Source organism: Gracilinanus agilis, chromosome 3 (assembly GCF_016433145.1).
Source record: "Gracilinanus agilis isolate LMUSP501 chromosome 3, AgileGrace, whole genome shotgun sequence".
NCBI classification, from domain to species: domain Eukaryota; kingdom Metazoa; phylum Chordata; class Mammalia; order Didelphimorphia; family Didelphidae; genus Gracilinanus; species Gracilinanus agilis.
In genome coordinates this window covers 149,393,689-149,419,744 of record NC_058132.1, presented here as the reverse complement: position 1 = coordinate 149,419,744, position 26,056 = coordinate 149,393,689, and the positions used below count along the sequence as shown (strand labels likewise).

The following is a 26,056-nucleotide window of genomic DNA, read 5'->3' as shown; positions in this document are numbered from 1 at the left end:
AGTAACTTCCTTATTTAGAAGACAGCAAATAGCATTATTACAGAAGTTTCGCCAATTTAACAAATTTCTATCCCTAGTACCAAAATAATTGTCTAAGAGTAAAGGAAGTTGAAATTAATAGAACGATAATAGCTAGTATCTACTTTATATATCTTATGCACTATATAGGAAATAGTATTTAGAAGCATAACAATGGAGGCAAATTACTGGGAAAAAATTCCCATGACCTTTCCTTAATAATATATCTAGCAGACAAGACAAACTTCTGACTAGAAAGTACCAAATATTTTAGGAAATTACATAATATTAATAGAAAATCTTAAAATACAGCCACACCAAAGTTGAAAACTAACAAGAGACTTCTGTGAATTGATATGGGTAAAAAATATTATATTCTATATAAAGCTTTCGAGAATGACAAAATTTCAGGCGAGTTTCTAAATTTGCTTAAATTGTAAATAAGTATAACAAACATAATATAAGATCAATATAACCAAATCATCAAAGAGCCCATTCAAAATCTGTTCATCTCATGGAATCCAAGAGAATACATATTATACTGGAAATGTGTTAAAGCTGGAGTTTCGTATTTTATATTTATATTACAGTTATATCAATCATAATACTGTCAGGATTTAAGGTATAAGTGGGATTTAATAACTATAAACCCACAAATGTGAGTAAAAGGACTACATATAGATGATATTCTATTTATTAGCCTTCTCTTTAGTAAAAAGTATAAATCAAGAGACTTCTACTAAATACTGACAATATAGACAGTCCCAACTACAGGTAATGTCCTATTAGTCAAAATTGGCAAATGAAATTGACAACACATTTTCTTTTGTAATAGCAGTAAAGAAGTTTTCAAGCTAACACCTCAAAACAACCTACATGTAACTTGTAACTTGATATAAAATACAGCATTATTACTTAGTTTGTGGGGTGCTGTTTGAAGTATGAAATAATTTTTCTCAGTCCTAGACCTATTAAAACATCTCATATTTCAAAATTACTTACCTTCCCCTACGCCCCAGAGATCTATTTCTTTCCCTATGGTAATAGCATACTAAATTATTCTACAAATGTATGAATCTGAAAGACTACAGCCCCTGTCCTACTATCCCAAATAGAGGTATTTTCTATTTTAAAATATAATGTAAGTTCAAATGCATTAAAGATATTTCAAATAATGTATAGAAAGTGAAAAAAGAAAACAACTCAGAAAACATGGGTTTAAAAATCTGCAATGGGATCAACTAAATTATTACCGCTTTCCCCAACTTTTTCGCCCAATTCTACTAATGGGCACCCTAAAGATTCTTTAAAATACCAAATTGTTTCCATTACAGGTCAAATGGTACTGATTATCTGCTAAAGTATAGAATGGATGAGGTTTTTCTTTCTAATTTACAAGTAAGTTAGGGACTGGCTATATTTTAATTCTAAACAGAATACTAGAGAAAAATGAAAGCACTCTGATTCTCCTAACTGATATTAAAAATCAGACACCTGCATGGTATTTAAAGAATCTTATCTCTAGCAAATATTTATTTTAACTCAGTGGAACTAGAAACAAGATCTATTTAAATCCCATCAACAAAAGCTCTTTTAGAAAAGTTAGCCCGTTATTTTATATCACCTAGTCAATGAATCGTAAGCAATTTATTTCAAAGTCCAATTTGAAGTAATAGAATATAAAGTTGAAAGATTGAGTAAAAAGTAGTCAGGAGTCACATCCCTGCCAAACCAACCAGTTATCAGAAAGAAAGCTTCCATAAACAAAGAACTGATATGAAATATGGCTATTAAGTCATACTAAGTTGACTATCTAAACTAAATTCCAGAAATATTTATGTATCAAATTAACCAGACATTTTCCTATTGTCCTTCCATTAGTCATGTTAACCTTGTTGATGCTAATGGGCTATAATGAGCCTTTCAAAAGGAATTCTGACAATCACTTCATGGTTTTAAAAAACAAAACAAAACTAGATGTATTAAGAGAGCTATTTACCAACAAAGAAATATCTAAATTTTAATATCTAAGACTAAAGGATTCTTGAAAAAGAATCTTTGAATTTTTATAATCTAAATAGATTCCAAATTATGCTACTCATTCTTCCAACATTATCTAATGTTCATAACTTGAACTTGCTACATAGTCTCCATTCCATAATGATCTTCCCCTTCTCTAATTAATTTGGAAATTTATTTCCATTTACCTCATTGTATAACATAACTGTAAAAAATAACAATGTCATTGTATAGTCATCTCAAACTTTAACTGTAAAAGTTACCAGTGGTGAAGGATTCAATAAGAAGTTTTCAATTAACTCTGGATGACAGAATGTTAATGAGCAATGGCAATGTCACAATAAATTTAAAAAAAGAAGCAACATGGTAATTGTAGAGTTACCTTGAATTTGATTCGATTGGAATGAATTTACAAATTCTCAGGAGTAAAGAAAGAATTGGTGGCCCTAACTGAAAAGGTCAAATAAAAGGGAGACTATCTACAAGACTACCTATGAACCCCATCCCACAAACCATGGAAAGCTTAGCTAATGTTACCAGAAAATATTTATGTAATTTATCATTTTTAATAATTTTTTTTAAAAACCCATCAACTTAAACAACTGCTTTCAGGTAAGTTAAGACAACCTTAACTTTCTAGAAAACTAAATTTTTTAGATAACACCATAGATCCATAAGAATTGAACAAGTTAGTTCAGTCAAAAGTGTTATATTAGAGGAATATTAAGTATAATTTTAAGTTTTAAGTGACTATTCATTAAAATTATCCACAAATAATTGATGTTTCAATCTAGAGAAAATGAAAAATACAATTTCTAACAATTCAGATTTTAAAAAACCCCTAGAATCTAATAAGTTTTCAAAATTCTTACGGACTTCATCAAAAGAAGGTACAAAATAAACAAAACTGGATGCTGAGTTGATAGGTTAATTATAATACCACATGCACTAACTTAAATTTTTAATGATATAAATAAGACTATTTTGAAAAAGAAAGTTAGAAATGTAGACCCTAATCAAAAATTGGACCATTTGTAGTTTTCAAATTTAAACAAGATGCACATTTTTTTTTCTGGCATATTATCTTTAAAATTTTAATTTCAATCAACTATTGAAATAACAACCTAATTTCACTATCAATACAAAAAATACTAATTAAGTCTGTCATTAAAAGTAAACACCATAAATAACATATACAGTCCCAAAGAATTTTAAGTAAGTTACAGAAGCCTTTTGCTTCAAATCCCTACCTCCCATGTTTATTGCTCCACGGGGACCCAAATCACCCATTCTCATTTCCTGTTCTCTCTGTAAGTAAACATAGTTGTCACAGTCAACCTATCGATCTTATGATTTTATATTTCCCATCTAAAATAAAACAAAAGATTAAATTGGGACAGCATTTTCCATTACAAAAGTACAAAATTATTTGCAATCACTATTAAAATCACTAAGTAAACCTAAAAAAAAAATCCAAGGTTTTTAGTATACATAATTACAAATGCCAATATATTGTTCACACTACAAGAATAATTTCATGAAAATGTCAACATCTCAGTTCCTTTCCCTACTGCTACAATGTTCATTTTTACTATTCACTCCAAGTCTAATCATAACCATCACATACAAAGCAAAAACTATTACCAAATAGTAGTTATTTCCATCCCAGATCCCAGAAGTAAAACTGGAAGTCATTGCTTTCATAATTAAATTCAAGAAATTTACACACAATAAAATACTCCTTAAGCAAAACCTTGAAAAGAATATCCCCTTAAAATTTTAAATCAGGTTTTTATCCCCTAACTTTACTCCAATTATGTTTTTAGCAAGAGACTGATACTGGTTTTCTCCCTCAATTAAATATTCAAATGAATATTAAAGATAGATTTTCAGGGTTCACACCCTTTTATCTAGTCAGTTTTACTTGAAGCACTAAAATAATGCAGCCAACAATGATAACATGAAAAAATATGAATGAAAAATGCTCAATTACTGCAGAGCAAGCAATAAAAATGTGATTAAATTTGAAATTAGAACAAGAAAGGTACCAGACAGAAAACCCTCCAATAAGTACTCCAGCTATAGATAAGGAATTATAAATACCAAGCACACTTCCATGTGGTGCTTTAACTCTGCTGGATCAACCTAAACACAGACAGGAACAAATTTTCCAGGGCAACTTTTCCTTTCAAAATATGCAGAGCACTAACAACACTATTTGCATATGACTTGCTTTTAGTCAGTTGTAAATGCTTAAAACATTTGCATTATAAACCAGTAAGTGAAACAAAACTGTGTAATTTATCCAGATAACAATTACCTACAAAGCCCTCTTATGTTAGGCCATAATATGGACATAATATTTTTTGCACCTGTTCCAACATGAGGCCAAAATATTTGACAAACATCCTTCAGAAAATAAACCTCCAAAATTCCATTTCGTGTGAGAAATGGCTTAAAACACCAGTCATGCACGGATGTTTATAAATTTCTAGTGATGTTCTATATGAGTTGTTGGATTTAAGATGCTCCAATTTTCAGCCATTTTCTTTCCATGAAAATAAATGATAATGTAATATGGAATAAATTATTCAACAGTCTAACAGAAACTCAAACCAGGACCATAGGCTAGTGGTAGGAGAACAAAATAATAGATCACTTATTTAGCATCATAGAAGAACATATTTGGACAGCCATCATTTTTTCCAGAGTATATAATAGAATAATAAGCATTAAGAAATATTTTTAACAATAACCTTTTTGAAGTATTAACTTATTAGGACTTACTACCCTGAATACATTGAAAAACATTTATCATTCACTTAAAAACACAGTCATCATCAGTTGATAGACTGGTACAATGTGTGACTAAAAATATAAAACTTTTAGCATTTTTAATTAAAAATCAGTAAAAAGATTAAAAACTTTTAAATATTACTTGCTCTATAATCAAAGTATGCTGCTTATTGAATCAGCTACCTCCTCTCACCCAGAACAGAACTAAACTGGAGAATAAATCAATTTCTTTATACTCCAAAAAAATACAGATTGTATAAGCCTTATGAAAATGAACTTCTAAAGAATGAAAGCTTTTTCAATTAATTTTGTTTTTAGGAAAATAATTTCACATATTTCCTAAGACTTAACACTGTCTTTGACCAATCTTAAACACGTATTATCATAAGGACTCCTAATGAAAATTGTTAAATTTTATCAAAAATGTCATATTAACTTTATATATATGCTCCATTTCTTTTTTTTTTTTTTTAACCCTTACCTTCCTTCTACCGTAGAATCATTACTACATATTTGTTCCAAGGCAGAAGAGTGGTAAGGGCTGGGCAATGGGGGTTAAGTGACTTGCCCAGGGTCACATGGTTAGGAAGTATCTGAGGTCAGATTTGAACCTAGGACTTCCTGTCTCTTAGGGCTGGCTCTCAATCCACTGAACCACCCAGCTGCCCCTTCATGTCTTAAATTCATTTTCTCCTTAAGCTTTCTAAACTTAATAAAAATTTATTTTGGTAAAAGAACCAGAACTGATTGCAAAAACCTCAATGCAGATACATCATTCAGACTTGAAAACTGTTTTAATTGCAATATTCACTGGAGGAAATAATTTATGTTCCTTTTCCTTTTTAGCTATAAACAAATATTTCAATGCAGATATAAATAAGATAAACTGAGTCATTACTCTCCATTATATCTAAAGAGGTCTAAAATTAAGTCTTCAAAGTAAATAAGCCCAATTCCTGGCAAAATTTTACTCAGAAGAATAAGTTTAGATGACAGCTATTTTACAGAAAAATCACCCTGAACAAAGTCAATAACGTTTAAGTTGTAATTCTAAATCATTTTATACTTGTTTAACATCCACAAAAGCAAGAAAAGGCAATCCTCCTTTTCTTGCTAACATCATTTATTAGTCCTCTTCAAGGCTAATGGCCACTTCTCTAAGTGGTTTGCTGCAGGATACTTTTTGGTAACCTGGAAAGGGGACAGAGTACAAGTATTGAGTTGAAGTGCTTTTCATCTGGGATAAAGACCTATCTAGGTATAAAAGAAGAAAAGCTAGGAGTTGAAAATGTTTTCCATTAAATGTAGGAATTAAAAAGTCAAAGCTCCTAATGTACATCATATGAAAGTTAAGAAACAATTCTTTTAGTGGACTCCTACACCACATCCATTCAATATATACTCTCAAAGGCCTTCATCATTTTGATCATTTAGTACTTACGGCTTTTCAAAGCTCATTAAATAAAGAGGTAGTCTGTAACAATTTTTCTTTACAATGAAAAACTGACAAGCTATTAAATATTTTCACCATATTTCCAATTCTCAACAGTGAGAATTAGCACAAAAATATTGCCCTTTTTACAATTAGGAAAGCTGTAAAAAGAAAAATATATTCAAGAGACACAAAAAAATCCATGCTGAAATAGAGCTGAGAAGAAAAGTCAAGACAATAGATTATATAATAGTTGAAAATAATGGGGGTGGGGTGAACCTCAAAAATGAATTCAAAGGTCAATTAATGTTGCTATGTTATTGGAATTTATAATAAAGGGATTACAAATGTTAATAATATATCAGAAAGATTCAGTATCATTAAAGAACTTTTTTCACTTAAACTCAAATCACCAAACACACAAAGTATTCCCAATAAGGCTACATGAATAACATTTCATAGTAATGTTTAAAACCACATTTTGAATTTAAAAAGTTTAATGTCAAGCAATCAATTGAAAATAGCAATAACTTTTCAATCAGAATGCAGCTTTTCAAAACAAAATATTAATCAAACAAGAAGTACTACATTAAGTAATTATTAAAGATTTTATTTATCATCTGTCTATAATTAACGGAACCTTCTCAATGCTACTTATTATAGAACTCTGACCAATATTATCTTTTAACTGTTGTAGAGGAAGCCTGTCTATAACACTCCAACAAAGCAATGCCAAGTGATTCCTATCCATTATAAGGATAAATCAGACTGCTTTCCAACATGGAAGTGGCAAAATAAAGTCAAAACATCTATGGAACGAGGGGCAAATTTTATAGGAAATCCACATATAAGACTTTTGATAACAGAAGAAAATTAACAGAGCTTGATTCCAGGAAAATCAAAAATTTTCCAATATTATGCTAGTTTTCAGAAAAACCTTATTAACAAATGTATCAACATTTCTCAAATAATGTATTATCCCACAATTACGATCATCTTCATGTAGTTGAAATGTATATTGCTTAATCTATTTAATTTCATTGTCTTTCCTTCTTTAAGGAATTAGGAGCTAAGAGGAGGAAAGCAGGATCAGGATTATATTTTGAATTTGAGATCCCCATCCACTTAAAAATAATAATAAAAATGTAAATAAAAAGAGTAAAGGTATTGCCCTATAAAATATTCTACATATCTATGTGAAGGAAAAACTATTAATATTCTATGTTAAAATCTTGGTGGATCATCAATACAACTCACCTTTCTCATTGGAAGTTATCAGAAAGGATAGAAAACTGAGAAATGTTGGAGGACATAAACAGTGGGGGTAGTGTTTTATAAAACTGAAACTATCTAAAGCAAATTCATTTTATGGATTAAATAGCATGTTTATTACTAGCCAAATTAAAATTGTACATAGAAAATTCTTTATTTCTAGAAATTCCATAAATCCAAACTTTCCAAAAACTAAAACACTCCACCAACTTTAGCATCACATCACCCTACTAAAAAAAATTATTAGATTTACATGTTAATGTCTTATTTTTTCCATAAGTGAAACTCTATGGACCAGGATAAAGAAGCACTGGAAAATAACCTGTTCAATATGCTAAACCCTAAGAAATACAATACATACCCTAGACAAAGTCCACATTTTAATTTGAAAATAATATTTATGGTTAAAATTCATACCTGTTTGAAATGGAATAGTAGAGATGGACAATTATATTCTGCCATGCAGAACTGCACCTTGTCCCACTACTTACAAAGCAATTACTTACCATCTACAATTTTTGCCACTTGCTTCCTTGTCAACACTCTGAAGGAGAAATAGAGCCACCCAATAGAAAAGACACAGAAGAGAACTAAAGAGCACACAGTCAGCTATTCTGCTTAATTTAAAAACATACTATGAATAAAGAGGCAAAGAAAGGTTCTCTTGCCCAGTGACAAAGGAAAAAGAAAGCTAACTATGTTAAGTATACATACAAAAAGTTATGGGCATAATCGGAAATATCTAATCTATATATTAGGCTGAAAATACACTTTTTCTTTCAGGATTTTTTTTCAAAACCTTATCTTTACAATTGAGTTAAAATTCTTTATAACTTGATATATTAAAATAATTATAAAAATTATAGAAATACTTGATAATTTAAAATTGAGGCCATTTTATGGTGGTGGTCCCCCCCACCCAACATTTTGATTATGTCAATTGAGCTTAGTAAAGAAACCCATCTACTTCCTAACACAGCTAAATACAGACTACTAAAATAAAGTATTTAAAAATATATATATCTTTTTAATATGAAACCTATGCATTAGTCTGCATTCTTAAGGTGATGCTTATTAATTACTAAATCATTAAAATTAGCTTAGAGTAAGGAAAAAAAATTGGTTTTAGAAAATTCTGAGTTAGAACCCAGCCTAACATAAAACACTGACTTTATATCATGAAAGTAATGACTTACCACAATTAAATTTTAAAAACCAATAATGATTTTATAAATAGTTCTAATGAATAATATTAATGACTGATGCAGAGAAAAGATACTGCTATATTCATTATATACCACTGATGTGAGAGTGGTGACATTTTACTATATTCAGTTTCTTATTTAATTTCATTGAATTACTAAGCATCACATTCAGAATATTTGATAAGAAATAAATTTCCAGGTTACAGTAATAAGTGAATGAAAGTATTCTGGTCCAGTTAATTAAAATGTAGGTTTGTAAAAAGGTGTAATGGTTAAGTTTATTTTGGACCATTTTCAAACAATATGAGAAAGATGGTGAAATATGAAATCCACAATTCAATGTGAAATGAAAAAAGATAAATATATACATATTCTATGTTTTACTTTAGTAATGAAAAATATAAATTTTGTTCTTAGCAATTACTTTTAAATGTTAATAGAAACAGGAAAAGTATATTCTAATTTTTAAAAAGTGGGGATTTTCATCAAAATTACATCATCAGTTTGAATGACTTTAAAAATTACTAGGTTTTTTTAATCATGAAACAAAACCACATTAAAATTATAAAATGTGACAAAAACTCCTTTTCTCACAAAGAGATTTTCCATACAAGTATGCTAATAACAGGGTAAGAAAAAGGGAGACAGAAAGACAAATTTCTTAATGAATCTTGTTAATACCTTAATAAGAAAAGGTATAACAGAAAAATAGAAATCCATGATATCCATTTTTATTTTAAAGCAATACCTACTCATTTAGCTATTCCTATAACTATTGGTTCATCATTACTCTTCTCAAATTTACTAACCATCTTCTCCTTTGATGCTATTGGCATATTCTTTATTTCTTATAGAAATGCTACAGTCAGGTAGTAGTTAGAAAAAATTTCAATTACCTTTATGTAAGAAATGGCACTTGAAAGTACATCTAATTTCCAATTTGGTTTAATAAAGTTAGGAACTTTATAATCCATGTAAATTAGGATATATATATATATACATATATATATATATATTACACACACACACACACACACACTCTTACACAAACACACGTGAAGACTGGTATATGCCCTCAAACTTAACAGTTTCAGAAAACTATTTGGAGCACTTAACTTGCCCAGGCACATACAGTCAGCAGAAATCAAAGGCAATACTTGAATCAAAGTATTCCTGATTCTAGGACTGATCAATATTCAATGCTGCCTCTTAACTTGGTAAATTATGATATCCCAAATAGCATAAAATGAAATATAAATAACTATGCCAATATAAATTAGTAGTAAATGATCTTACTGCTGCAATAAAAGTATTTTCCCTAACAGATAAAATCAGTGTAACTTTATAAACTAATTAAATCTTAATAAATATATTGATTTTTTAAAGCACAGGAACACTTAAAAATTTTAAAATGCAAAATGTCTGTTAAATTTCAACAGTCAATCGTAACTATAGCTAACTGTCTCTGGCTGTAGCCAAGTATTTAAACAGGAATGTGCATTACTGATGACTTTTCATGATCATAGAACCTTTATGAAGTCAGTAGCTCCTAAATACAATCAAAACCATAATCTCTCCACTTAAAATCTTACATTCTTCACAAATTACAACCTAGGATAGATAATACTATACCATTGAGATGTGATATTCATTGTCTATAATCACTGAACATAGCTTCTTATATCTCATAACTGATTGATTAGGAGTGACACTATACATCTTCAAGTTTTAAATGCTGTGGAAAATATTGGGAGGGGTAAAGATTATATTTGAAACAGCCTTAGAAGGCAAAAATTAATTCTGAATTATTTTTAAAATAACATTTCCACCAAAAGCTAAGCAAAACTTCAAATCATAAGGCAACACTTACCAGAAATCAAGTGAAATAAATTTGCATTACTGTGTAAATATCTTCACTTTATAAATGTGACCAAAAAGTAATTTAAAATTTTTCTTTAAAAAGTCCTATTTCAAAAAGGAGGTAGCAGATGTTCCCTTCAATTGGGTCATTTTCAGAATGTTATTCAAATATCAAATATATCCTTCCAACTTTTTTAAAATTACCTGGTTCTACAAAACGCTCTTTGAGTTCCCTTCAGTGATGGTAAGCAAATCACCCAACAGTGATAAGTTTTGTAAAAAGCCAAAATCCATTCAGAAGGCAAATATTTTCAAATAACTATTAAATATAATATACCAATATAGTATTAAAATACATACTGAATTTCTTATGTGGTATGTACAAAGGTTGTGAAGACAGTCTAAATGAGGAATTGCCAAACTGTTGTGAGCAACAATCTATTGATTAATCAAGCAGCAGAAAATACTGAAGCCTTAGATAATTTCAGATTTTTCATCCATGTCATGCCCATTAATCTAGAATTTTCCCAAAGGCTCTGTTCTGAACTCTTTTTTGGTCACTCTGTATTAACTACGCAAATGATTACTAAATAAATATCCAACCCTTGTCCTCTCCTGAATTAGTCAACTTCTTTTTCAAATTCTTGAACTGAATGTCCTGTAGAAATACCAAATTTGCCTTTTCTAAAACAAAATTCATTGTCTCCCCAAATTATCCTTCCTACAAAGACTCCTTTTTTTTTTCTTAAAGGCTACATATCAAAAAGATCAGATTCATTCAAAGGTAATCAGGCTTTAAAATAGGACACAAAAAATAAAGTGTTCAAAATCTTTTTCTCACTTACACTTAACCAACTTTTCGCAATTGAGAATTTAAAGTCAAAAGAGAAAATTAATCAGAATCTCATAGAATCCCCATCTCTTCTAGCTGTAAAATTCTATTAAGATTATCTGTAAGAGATGGAGTTTCATAAAGTCCAATTAGCTTAGCTAACCAATGAAATGCCCAGGTAGGACTTGAACCAAGGTTCTCGTAGGGAATCCAAGTACATTACTAAACTAAAAGTATATTGCCTAGCCTACCCACAAGCAGGTAGAAATAAGTCAAATCATTTTCTACAGTAACTGATTATTCAGATCTATACTGTTACAACAATCCCTCCTCTTACATTCTAATGTTAAACTCATTGTTGTAAATACACTGTATCATGTCCAAATTCTTCTGTCTAAATTTCAAATCCATCAATAATTCGTCCCCCTACAGAACATCTATTTGCACTACCAGGCAACAAAAGCTCTATATTCCAATAAGGCTGGTCTCCTCACATCTTTTTCAAACTATACTATTTATTTCTTCATTCTGTGCCTTTCAAAATACCATTGCTCTTCCTAAAATATTCTCCTTCCTCACTGTACTTCTATAAAACATTTTTCATTTAGAATGTAAATTTTTACCTTCACAAAACTTCTCCAATTACTCTCATTTTCATCAAATTCTCCATATTTTCCATGAATTTAATAGTACTTTAGCTTAACAAGTATTCAAATGTTTATTAATTATATTTTATCATTCCCCAGATTGTTTTTAAATGCTAGAGACCTTTTATTGTAGCAGCAATTTAAATTAATTTCTTGGCACATTTAATGGATAACAAGGGTTTAAAAAGTTAACCTAATTACTTGTCAACAGAAAGTAAAGTATAATCCACAAATATAATTGAACCATTTTCAATGAAGAAAGTTACTATTTGTGCTACTCCTCCTATACTCAAATTAAGTTACAAATTAGACACTTTATATGCAAGGCTTGTTTTCAGTTAAGTATCATAAATTTATTATCTCTCCTTAGTCAGATGATACAATTAAGGAACAAGGGGTTATGTCATTATGTGACTTACCCAGGGTCACAAAAAAGCGTCAGGAGATACAAATCCCTCTTGCCCATGTGCAACTACAGCATTCTTTGTACAATAACATGCTGTCTTTCCAATCCTTTATAAAGTCTGCAAGAGGTAATCTTCAAATAAGTCAGAAATATTAACTCCCAACTATAAAAGTGTAATAGTAAAATGTCCAATGGAAGAGCCTCATTATTAGGGTGGTTTTATGCATTAGTGTTAAGTGTAATGTTATCTATACTAGCATGGAGTGAGGGAATGGGGGACAATTCTGAACAATTCTGAGGTTAGAAGCAGAATGAGAAATTGTAAATGACTTTAATGATTATTCCCACAAGATTTCTTCCTGAGGTTGTAAATTTCTTTTAAAGGTACAGATGATAATATGATCATATCTTCTAAAATCAAAGAATAAATAAATCCTTTTGCCAAGGGGGTCAGATGGGCAGTTAAAAAATTTTATAGAATAAACTTTGCCTTTGGAAAATATTTATGTTGAATCTGACCTTTAAAAAAAAACAACACTAGAATTTCCCATCTATTCCAAGGTAGAAGTGTAGGCTACTTAGATGGAAAGTTGGAAGCTAACCCAGTCACAGTGACTTACCATAATGATACTGAATTTTAGTTCAGCAGACAACAGCATAGTTTGCTGCACCTCAAGAGATCTAATCTTGGTCTCTCAGATAACTGGGATTACAGATAACACACCTATTGAATTTGAAAATTGCTTAAACTTCTCATTCTATATCTTCCAGTATTCTTCCTTAGGCTTTTACAAGTTAGAGGTCAGAACAAGATCCAATCAAACATTTTTATTTGTTATCATCATCATCATCATCATCATCATCATCATCATCATCATCTAGAAACATCTAGCCTAAAGGCATCATCACAATCACATAAATTATATAGCCTACAGGCTACACACAATAATCTAGGAAATTTTAGGGAATACATTTAACTTAAAAGAAATTAGCACACAAATAACTTTATTCTTCATTCACCTATTTTAAGGTGTTCCAATGGCATGCCATAGAGGTTCCTTACACACCATATGTACCCACTGTACAAATGCTATCTCCAGTCCTTTAATTCTCTTGTCAAGGTGAGATTTGGCACTACCATTATTTAAAGGAACAGAAAATTTAGAACTAAAATGGGAGTTGAAATGCTTTATTTCTGCCACCTCATTTTATAAGATGATAAAAGAAAAACAAGAGATATTAAACCACTAGTTCATGTCACATAAAAAGTACAAAGGCAGAAGTCCTGGACCTCTAATTACTGGTTTTCTACTACACAATACTAAGGATGAGCATTTTCCATTGTTGCTATTCAGTTTCCTTCCCAAACTGTTCCCAAATTCATCACCAATTCCTGAATCAAACTAAAATCTCCGTTTCTTCAACACACCAATCCCATTGTTTAACAAACTAACAAATTACTTTGTTAATTAACATTCCTAATTTATTCTTATTTCCACTATTTCTTATTTCTGATCTGAATTCCATTTCCATGATGATTAGCCTCACAATTTCCAGAGACCTTTCATTTGTATTCTTAAATCCCTATAAGTAGAATTTTCTATGAAATTAGGACTAGTTGAATAAGTTAACCGAAGAACCAGAGATGGGGGTGGAGGGGGAAATCACTCACTCACACACACACACACACACACACACACATGCACACACACACACACAGGCGTGTGCAAATGAAGCCATAAACATAAGACTATGAATCCTTCAATCATGTTGACCAACCCAGACTAAAAAGTGGTTAGGATCACTGCTGACCATAGAAATAAAGTACAGTTCTCTCACAAACGTGATGATTCATCTCTTGCCTGAAAGGAGGTAATTATTGTCAGAGAAGTCCTTTTCTCACAGCTCCTGTTAAGACTAAATAAAAATCCTGTTTATGTTAAAGTATTTAATTAGTCAGATGATGATCATTAAGAATTTTCAAAATTTAGCAAAAAATTCTACCAGTGGAACACTTGAGAATTCATATTTTGACTCCTATATTCTTTTGCATTTAAATTTAAATATACTGATTTTTCCTAAATATTAAACATGAAAGACATTTCATAATTTTACTATACGAACTCAAAATATAGTTTTAAAACTAGAACAAGAACATTTTTAAAGGATCACAAGAACAAAATGTGCAAAACAACAATTCTACTTCGTTTTATCACCATCATTACTTTTCCACCTCACTCCCAGAAATTTGAATTTTATACTGTTTATGATCAGACTTGGGGTCCCAATGACTAAATGTTATGACACGAATGTTGGTACTAAGCTAGTTTGAAATTTTACAATTCCAGCTAACATTTATTTACCATAAATTACAAAATCAGGTTAGAAACCAATAATGAACTATTAGTTAAAAACTTCTAATAATATTTTTGTCATGACAAAAAAAAGCTTTACCATTTGTCCTTAAAACTCAAAGCTTGAAACTGTATGGAAAATTAAAAGTAAAGATGTTCTCAAAAGAAAAATTTTTGCAAGGTACATTTGAAGTCAGTTGCTTATTTGTGTCTCAACAATGATCCCTTTAAGATTATGTTTCCTGCTCAAAAATTCAAAGGAAAATTGATTTAGGTATATGAATGCCAGAAATAAAGAAAATGTCAAAGGATTAAACTTTGTAAGTCATCTATTTCATATTTAAATAATTAAACCATTAAAAAAGTACTTACCCTTAAATAAACTTTTATAGCAGTAGCTGTTCATATTAAAATATTCCTGAATAATATGTATTCTCACAAAATTTCTGAGAACATGCATCTAAAATTTTTGTAAAGCACATCTAGTATACCTCTACTTAAATTCTATTCCAATAACTATGACAAAGAGACCAAGTTTACATGGGGAGCCTACATTATAATATAAGCCTTAGAAAACTTTGAATATAAGCTCTGAGAGATTATATTCTCTGCTTTTCAAGGCTCATCTCCATTTGAGATTCCATTAATTCAAAAAATTTAACCAAAAAGGGATGGATTTTTGAAGAGGATAAGTAGCAGGGGACAAGGAAACTTCTAAAGATGGAGGTGATGGGAAGTTGTGCTCCTGCCCCCTCACCCCAAATTCAATGGAATTCAGATTGCTGAAGAATTAATGAGTATCTAAAACATAAGTTATCTGACAAATAATCAACAGTACAGGATAAAAAGGTCCAAAGTATTTAATTAGGTCCTCATTCCTGTATAATTAGTAGTTCTTATTAACCTTCAATGGCATCATAGGACATAAAAGATTATTATTCTGCCTGAAGGTTTATTCAAATTTTTCCAAAAGATGACCCTGCTATAAGTTCTGAGAGCTATAAAAACCGCTATCAACTTAAATTGTAACCTGTCCACACACAAAAATATGATAATAATATAATTTTAGATGAAGCAATATTTAATTTATGATGACTATTATATAGGCAGTAATAAAAGGAATGGATTTCTTACCAACAGAAATAGGGCTAGAAACTCAAAGAGAAACATGTTTGACTTTTAAAGCATAGGCAATTGTAAATGGAAAATTAGTATTCTCTTCACTGCTGAAAAACAAATGACAGAAAAATTTCCATCATTAACTCTTATCACATCAAAAATAAACTCTCTTTACTTTCCCCTCCTCCTTTTAATTGAAGAACTACAGCTCAGTCCATATAATTGTAGCATTTCATGCTAAAGATTTACAGGTACATTATCTTTATGGTTAATGGGCTTTTGCTAACATCACTTTTGCCAATTTAAAAGGCACTACAAGAATGCCCATTGCACAGCCTCCCCATAATTCACAACTCTCTATCTCCCTCTCCTTCCCCCATTTCCAAATTGCTTCAATGCTTCAAACACATTGGGTAAAAACGAGGGTATTATATTTAGTGTTTCAGATTAATAGATCAAGAAGTCATTCTTTATGAGACCTAACACTTATAGAATTTTTGTATCTTTTCACAAAAGCAAATGATATGAACCTAGGAAAATTTAAAGAGAAATCTGATTTGATTCATTCATCATTGTGAGAAAAAGTTGTCAAGAGAATATAAAAACAGTAGGAAAAAAAATTCTAATCATTGAGCAAACACCATGAAATATAGATTATGCTTTTTTGTCCAAGGCAAACTAAGATTTCTTAATGTATAATTTCCTTAAGGTGTTTCCATTTAAAAACTAAAATCCTGGACTTCCCTGAGGTAAAAGAAAATTTAAAATATGAACTGCAATTCAGAAAATCAATAAAGGTTTGACATCTTTGAGACCTTGTTCAAATCTTTAAAGTAATAACCTTTCAAAACATAGTCACTGAAAAACATGAAATAGTCACTTAAGACTAACATTAGGCCATAAATTTTTTTTTTTTTTTAGTAAAATGTGGAAATTTTTATTTTCCTTAATTACCTCAAAAGGAGAAAAAAACAGGCAAGTTAAAAAGATGAATGGTGTCTGTGAGAAATTAAGATGCATTCACTTATTTTATTAAAAGCTGATAGGGGGCAGCTGGGTAGCTCAGTGGATTGAGAGCCAGGCCCAGAGACAGGAGACCCTGGGTTTAAATCTGGCCTCAGACACTTTCTAGCTTTGTCACCCTGGGCAAGTCACTTAACCCCCATTACCTTGCCCTAACCACTTTTCTCTGTTTTGGAACCAATACACAGTATTGATTCTAAGGCAGAAGGTAAGGATTTTAAAAAAACAAAACAGCTTATAGCAATGGAGAAAGTTTAATACCACAATTAACACAATCTATAGATGTTTCTGCACCACAAAGCTATAATACAACTCAAAAGTAAAAAGTCCTACTTTTATGATAGGAGTAAGTTATAAATTTTAAAAAAGATTTATCATATTCATAAAAAAAAAAAAAGAAAGAAACCTAAACCTGGAGTTTAGCCCAATCTGAGAACTTACCATTTGATTCCTCTTTTATAAAAAATGAACAGTGAAGAAATAAGACACTGCATGAAGGCCTATTTTCACAGTTTTAAAAACAAAAGCATTCAAAACACTTACCAATTCTTCTCAAATAGTTTTTCCATAACAAGTCACACTAGATATAAAAATTAGCTATACTTCTTATTCATTGTAAAAAAAATTTTTATTAACTTTGGCAAATATTTTCCATTCATAAGATAATGGATCATGTCAGGCAGTGAAATATCACCAAAGTGACTCATATGTAGTTAAATTTTCCTTTTTAATAATATAGAAAAAATAGAACTATAATTTCCTATTTAATTCTAATGTTAAAACAGCATTAAAATGAAATTATAATTAAAAGCTACAGAAGATATTTTAGTAAAAAATGGAAGACTAGAAAAACTTATGAGAATATCTATTTTACACATTTCAATGACAATATGCATAATTGAATATTTATTTATATATATGTACTCACAAAAGAGGTTACTTTAGCAACACAAAAAAATGAATGAGGCTTCAAATAAGTGAAATATGCTTCTAAAAGTCTGTTTTTATGAATGTATATGCTATACAAGACATACACACTAACACAAAACAATAAACTATGATCTCTATCCAAAAGCATCATTAAAGAAAACATCAAAAATCTATTTTTTAAATGTCAGTAAGATTCATTTTAGCACCTTGCTGATATCTGCATTGGTTCTATTACCAAACTTTAATAAAATGAGGGTGAGAGGAAATAAGTGTTTAACACCTGCATGGGGAAATTCCCTTTTTAAAAATAAAACTTATAATTAATGCCATAAATAAAATGTGATGGGTCCATAATGCTAACAATATTATGCTTTAATACTTAAATTAATGTAATTTCTATTGTTCTTTTCAATCTTCTTATAATTCAAACAAAAATATAAAACTATTTCCTCATTTATCTATATTGTTTTAGCAAAATATTCAAATGACGTCCCTCTGAAATAAGGTATTATTTGAAAAGTCATTAGTCAGAAATTTTAAGTATGAAATCTTTCAAATTCTAAATTTTAATAATTTATTGGTCAAAGTAAATTTAGCCAGCTTTTAAGCTGAATAAATTAATATTAGTTCAAAGCACATGATATAAGCACTATTTATACCATTGCTTTCTATTCTTAGATAACATTCAAATATTGCTTTGACATCCTTTCCAACTTCTAGATAATATGCTCAAAATTATCACTAATTGTCAATAAAGACAAAACAAACTTAATGCTACCACCTCTAAAACACTGTAAGAAAGGATTCAAGAAAAACAAATAAAAAGATAAAATGATATATATCAAGTATCAATCATATTCTGATTGTTTTAGGTTTAACTCAAAAGATGAAAAAGAAAACCTAAACGGTACCTTTTTCCCTATCTTATATATTATCTTTACTTTGATAATTTAACAATTACAAAACGTAACTTAACCAGACATGTCTGTTTTCTCCTCACGTGAACAAAAAAAAATTTGAAAAACATAATAAAATAGCTAGTTTAAAAGCTTCCTTTTTTTGTAGATGCTATATAATCCCCCCAAAACTCATGTATCAAAATGCTACAACAGTTGAAAAAAAAAATTAAACTAGTAAGATATTTATTATATACTTAGCTATAAAGAGCTCTAAGCTACACAGTCAATTAATGAAGTCTTCAAACCATTTCTGTCAAATTAGCAATGTATAGAGCAATTTCATTTTAAAGATATGAATGATAGTTTGAAGGTGTCAAAATATAAAACAATGTGTTCAATGCTTTTTAATTCATATCATTTTTTGTCACAGACAAACCTATGGAAATTGTTGGGTCCTAGCTGCACCACCCCCTAACCCCAGACTCTCCATCTGCGTTATTCCTAGTAATAAACAAAGCAAGTGGAAAAGAAAGCCGCTGCATAGTTATATAAAGATTAACATACTAATTGTAGTATTAATTAATAAAATGTTGCAAATTCAACTTGTAAAAGAAATAAAAATCATAAAAAGAAATGTATAAGAAAAAAAGATACCACTCTAGCAAAAGTATTTTCATTGAGGTAAGAATACTGGACAGAAAATTTACCTCTAATTTAAAAGAAATAACCTATCCAGGAATAAACCATGAATTATAACAATTATCAAGTATATCCTCCTTTCTGCTGAAGATTACCATTTTAATTAACTAATATTTTACTTACATTTTCCAAGTAGTTTGGTTTAAATCCTTCTTGCTGTCTTCGAAGTTCTTCTTGTTCCCTATGACGTATCATCTCTTCTTCACGACGACGATGTTCTTCTTCATGTCTAAGAGGAATTCACATATTAATCTCTTAACACTGTGGATTATGTATCATGACTTACTATTTCAACTGACTACTATTATAACAATGAAAATCTAATTACTTGGCATGTGTACCTTTATTCCAGTGACTCAAAGAAACAATATGATACTCACTGAGCCAAAGAACTAGCCTCTCTACTTATAAAGGAAAAATGACATTCCCACAATTGAATATGGAACACAAGCACTTATCTTCACTCTCAACCTCTCAAAAATTGATTTAATTACCATCACCATTTCCCAATACTTTCACACCATTCCCTCACAACAAATTTATTATTAGTTCTTCCCTCTCTCTTACCTCAAATACAATATTTCTAAGACTTATGCTACTCTTCCTCATCTTTGCAATAATTCCTTTTTCCCATTACCGATTACCTGGGAATTCTCATTCTATGAGAAATAAAAGCTAAGGAAGAGTTATTATCAGTACTTACATTGGAAACTTAGTGCTTTTCCATTTTAGGCTCTTGAGTCTTAGGTATTTAATTTTGATAATTTTAACTACGTCCTTTCCCTATCTTTCCTTTTGGGATTTTTAGCAAAAAATGTGTTGTCACTGGCATCTATTGACACCATCATATGACTTTTAAAATTACTGACAGGTACAATTATGCTGATTCCCTAATCTTTAGTTACTTTCTTTGGCATAAATGCTAAAACTACACTATTTAAAAAGAATATAGAAAGGAGTCAGACTAATCACTACTAGTATGGACTAGTCATACCAGAAGGAAATTAACCAAATGATAACACCCAGAAAACATTCCTTTGGAGTATAGAAATGCCATTTCTATCATAACAGATCAGCTAAAAATTTCCTTCCATATATTTGGTTAAACTTCTTCTCTATTCAATAGGAAGGCTTTATGTTTTAAGTATGTTAAGGAATCAATCAAGTAGTTATTAAAATAATTTTCTTTCAAGTGTTTCACAATATATGACACAAAAGAGGGAACAGATGGGGAAAGAACTGAAGGATCCTAGATGGAAAAGTGAATTAGCACATACAAACACAGTGACCTAAAGAAAATGTAACAAATAAATGTCACTTAAGACTAATTAAAGACATACTCCATTTTGAAAGGGACTATGAGAACTGCACACTGGCCAAATAAATAAGAGCTGTAATTTTCATACCCATATGCCTTTGCCTAAATATTTCCTTTCTTTCTCTACTGCCTACCTGTCCCTTCAAGATCTTGCTCAAAGCCAACTTCCCCTAAGACTGAAGTAATTCCTCTCTCTATTTTTTTTTTTTTTTACCTTACCAATGTTACTTATATTCAAAATGTTACCTTATGGCTGCCCATATAGTCTTCTAAGATACCACTCTGATATAAGGGAACATGTATTATCTATTTTTGTCACTGAGAGTAAATGTGTATTAAATAAAACCAAATGCAGACTTTGCCACTGAAAAGCCAAAGTGCTCAAATAAATAACTTGGAAGCATAACAGTCAATGTTCCTATGGTATTTTAAAGTCTTAGAAAGAACTTTCAGATACAATACATATACATCATTTACCTTAGTACAAAGAAAAATTATTTTGCGCTTTTAATTCAAAGATATGAGTAATTATCCAATAAACATGAAGAGATGTTGAGAATTCATCCTTATCACTTATTTTTTTTTTAATTTTAAACCCTTAACTTCTGTGTATTGACTTATAGGTGGAAGATTGGTAAGGGTAGGCAATGGGGTCAAGTGACTTGCCCAGGGTCACACAGCTGGGAAGTGTCTGAGGCCGGATTTGAACCTAGGACCTCCTGTTTCTAGGCCTGCTTATCACTTATTTTTAATTCCAAGCCAGCAAATGAATCAAAATGAGCATCTCTCACTGCTGTCTGCACAATTCCTTTATCCATTAAACCAGTGATGGTTTTAAAAAACTTTTTAAAGAGGGGACCAAAGGAAAGGAAATGCTCATCTGTCAGTCTGTTTCTAAGGCAACTCTTTCGAAGTTTCATTGTATTGTATCCTACTCACTGTATTCGTCAGATTGGGAATAATGTCATGCTTGGCCAGATAGAACATTTCAGGGAGCCGCATCTGGCCTGTAGGCTGTAGTTTGTCCATCACTGTATTAAACCATTACTTTCCCCAAATTAGGCAAGCAGGTTTTAAAAAGTATTTTTACTTTGTACAAACATTCAAGTATACTTTTAAAGCTCAAACATTATTTTGAAATAGGGGTTTATTTGGTTTGGGTTTTTTTAATCATTTTTTACCTCAGCTGTATTTGCTTGCGTTTCTGAAGTTCTTGATTTCGAAGTTCTTCCAAGCGTCTCAGTTCTTCCTGGCGCCGCATAAGATCTATAAAATATTCATTTAAAAATTGTCTTAGCAATTATGTAAAGTCAAGAGGTGAGGGTAAATTCAATAAATTAATTGTATAAAACCAGTTTTCTTATTCAAAAGAACTAGAATAAACTTATGATACAAATTTCAGTTTTGTTCCTTTGTTCTCAGGGCACAAAACAATTCAGTAAAGGCTTATCAGAAGCTCTTCAATAAGCTTCAATAAGCTTTTTCTCTCCAAAAACTAAACTTGCATTATATCTCTTCTTTAACCAGTTTTAAGACTCAATCACATTCATCTGATATACAATTGCTTTTTGTCAAACAATTAGAATCAGATAGAACTGAATGACCTCCTAAAGGTTCTTCCAAGTCCAATTCCCTTTATTTTGCTTTCATTTCTAAGAAATATTATATTTTTAAATTAACTTCAAATTTAATGTTAAAGTGATTAACCGTGATAACTCCTCTCTTAAGTTACTCATTAATTGAATTACATAGCTAAACTTGCTAAAGACAGCAAGTTAGGACAGTAAAGGGGGAAAAAAAATCTATTACCCACGAAGGTAATCAATGCAATATTTTAGAACTCATTTCAAATACAAGGGAAAAAATAAATATAAATATAAATATTCAAATATAAAGAAAAAATAAGAAAAACAACAATTATGAATTCCAAATTATTTTAGTAAAATTTACTTATGTCTTCCATACAAGGTAACCGAAACTTTTCATTTGTGGTCTTTAAAAAGTCTATTTCTTTATAAAAATACTTTATATATTCCTTAAGACTAAAATGTATGTTAAATACATGGGCCCTAGGAAGTACAGAGAAGACATCAGTATTCATCATTTCCAGAAAAGATCCTATCTCATCTAAGCAAATTGACCTTGTCACTGAAAAATACCCTCCCTGAATGAATTGTTTTTTTAATGGCCACTTTTGTGACTGGATCCCTTAAATTTACCTTACCTGTAAATATTTCATTATATTTTTGCATTCTTGCCATTTAAATACCTATTTTACCACAGTCAACTGAAAATAAATCTTTACCAATAAGCATCCCTTAGAAGGGATTGAAATTCAAGGTATATATAACACTCAAATCCAAAAGCCATTCTCAAATAAAGAAATGGTCAAAGAACATGAATGGTTTTCAAAAAGAGAAGTACAAATTATTAACCAATATATATGTTACAAATCACTGAGACAAGTGCAAAACAAAATTCTGAGATTTCATTTGACATTCAGCAAATCGGCAAAGAAAAAAATATGAATTGTCAACATTGGCGGGATTGTGAAGAAACAAATATACTAATCCATTCTTGTTGAAGTTGTAGATTAATAGAACCATTATGGAAATCCATTTTTTGGAATATGTAAATAAAGTAAAATTTTATTCTGAGTCCAATATTATGGATATACTCGAAGGAAATCACAGACAAAAAGATCCATATATATCAAAATACTTAGGATATCACTTTTTGTAGTAGCAAAGAATTGGAAACAAAGTAGATGCCCATAAATTTGGATATGGCAAAATAAACTGAAATAAACAAATGTAACAGAACTTAAAGGGAAAGACATATCACCACAAAACAACTGAACATGAAGGCTGTCAAATTATAAACAATAGGCTTGGCCCCAAAGAAGAGGTGTGACTTTTACAGTTAACTCTTTCCTCCATAATAATCACAGGAATGCTGGCCTACTTGGCAGTTCTTCAAAAATGACACCCCATTTCTAGTTTTTTGTTGTGTGTGTGTGTGTGTGTGTGTGTGTGTGTGTGTGTGTGTGTGTGTATTTTGGTACTGTCTCTCATACCTGGAATGCTCTACCCTCTCACTCCTGCCTGTTTCCCTGACTACCTTCATGATTCATTCCAATCCCACCTATTCCAAAAGGCCTTTTATCCATCACCTTAGCCACTAATGCCTTTCCTTTTCTATGTCACCCCACCTCACCATCCATCTATATAGTGTATATATCATCTATGTAATTCCTGTTTCCTCCTTACTGCCCCAACCAGATGCAAATAAATATCTTGCCTTCTCATATGTGTATGTATGTGTGTAGTTGTTTAAATTATCTCCATCAGAATGTAAACTCCATAAGAGCAAGGAATCACATTTTGTCTTTCTATCTATCTCTAGTACACATTTAATAAATAATTGTTTACTGAAATTTGAAAAGATATCTTCCCCCACCTTCATCCTTTGCAAAGGTGGGGATACACAAATATGCAATATTAAATAAAAGTCAAGGATTTTTAAAAATATATTGAGACTGGTTTGGTTGCAACAACTATCTGAAAGAGGAGAGAGATACGGGGCAAAATACAAAAGATACAAAAACAAAAACCATAAAAATATATTTAAAAGTTTTTCTCTCATGTAAAATAGCATTACATAGAAAGCTATTTTCTCTATCATTTTCACATCAAGATGTTTCTCTATTAATGGAAACAGTTTCCCCAAAATGATCTAATCATGTGATTAGATAATGCAATGCCCAGAGTATATTGAGATTAGAACATTTATAATCATAGGATACATTTGGGGTACATAAACACAGCACAAGACAAAGTTAGTTTGCATTCACTTAACTTTTAATTGATTATACAAATTATCCATTTGAACTCAAAATTTACTTAAATAGTATACTGTTTTTCAATTCTATTTTTAAAGTGTTTAAGTTTCAAAAGTTCTAACAGAATGGTATGAAAAACACAAGCTTGATTTTTCATAATGCTTATGTTTAATTAAAGTAATTCATGAAAACAAATTTTCCCCCTCAAAACAGAGAATTTTTAAACATTCATAACAATGAGGATTTCTAGATTAAGGAATTTTACTGAATTAATAAAAAAAAAAATTTTTCCCCTGCACTGATATCTAAAACCATGTCATATTTATACAAAGTAACATCTAATGCATCCATTGATATTTATCATTTCAGGCGTGTTGACTCTGACTCCTGTAAAGAGAACTGCAATGGGTTTGTAAAGAGATACTGGAACAGTTTACTATTTCCTTTTCTAATTCATTGCAGATAAAGAAACAGAGACAAATAGGGTTAAGTGACTTGCCCAGGATCACACTTCTACTAAGTAAGTGTCTGAGAACTGATTTTAACTCGTCTAACTGATTCCAGACCCAGAATTCTATTCACTGAGTCATCTAGCTGCCTCACTTCACATAACAAATCAAATTCTAAATATGAGCTCAAAGTCTACAATTTCTCTCATTGCCTACCTCCACTCACATAACCACTAGTCTGGTTCAAAGCCCTCATCAACTAAGGGTTGATGAGTCATCATGGACAACTGCAACAGTTTCCTACTCAGTTTCCTTACTTACTCTAGGGTCCAATACAAACTTTTCTGGTATTTAATACCCAGACCCAATTTACTTTTCTAGATTTGATATATTCCCCTTCCCGCTCTATGGTGCAATCAAAATGGCCCTTCTTAACTGTTACTTCTGAGAAGTAGTAGTCTGTTCCTTAGAGATGACATTCCATCACACTGGCTGACCTCTATGTTTGGACTGCATTCCCTACCAATGCCTCTTAGAGACTTCCTACTTTCCTTCAAAGCTCTGCTCTGATTTTCAGCCTTTCCTGATTCTCTTAGCTGTTTGCCTATTCCAATATTTTCTTCCCTAACAGAATGCAAACACTTTGAAGGCAATGATTATTTCATATTTTGAAATAAGTTAAATTATTTAGTTCATTCTATGTTTCCATTTAATGTGACTATAAAACTAGCATAAAATGAGGTTAACATTAAATATTTTAATAATACATTTAAAAAATGAGATAGCCAGTATTATTTTAGCAAATCAACTAAGGAATAAATTTTTTAAAAAAGAACATACAACTATAAACTTGAAGGCAGGAAAAGTATTTTTCTCAAAAACGCAAGGAAATGCAAGTATTAATACACTGTGGAGATAAACTAAAGATGAGAAGTTG

General features: G+C 30.5%; 1 protein-coding gene across 1 annotated transcript in view; it reads right to left on the bottom strand.

The window, feature by feature from the left end:
- The window catches only part of PSPC1 (paraspeckle component 1), a 51,775-nt gene that overhangs the window by 3,253 nt on the left and 22,466 nt on the right, over positions 1-26,056 (bottom strand). The window contains exons 5-7 of the mRNA XM_044668310.1: positions 22,011-22,095; positions 19,635-19,740; positions 3,288-3,345 (exon numbers count right to left, since the gene is read on the bottom strand). Of these exons, the coding sequence (XP_044524245.1) occupies positions 3,288-3,345; positions 19,635-19,740; positions 22,011-22,095 (249 nt within the window). The remainder of the gene's footprint in view (positions 1-3,287; positions 3,346-19,634; positions 19,741-22,010; positions 22,096-26,056) is intronic.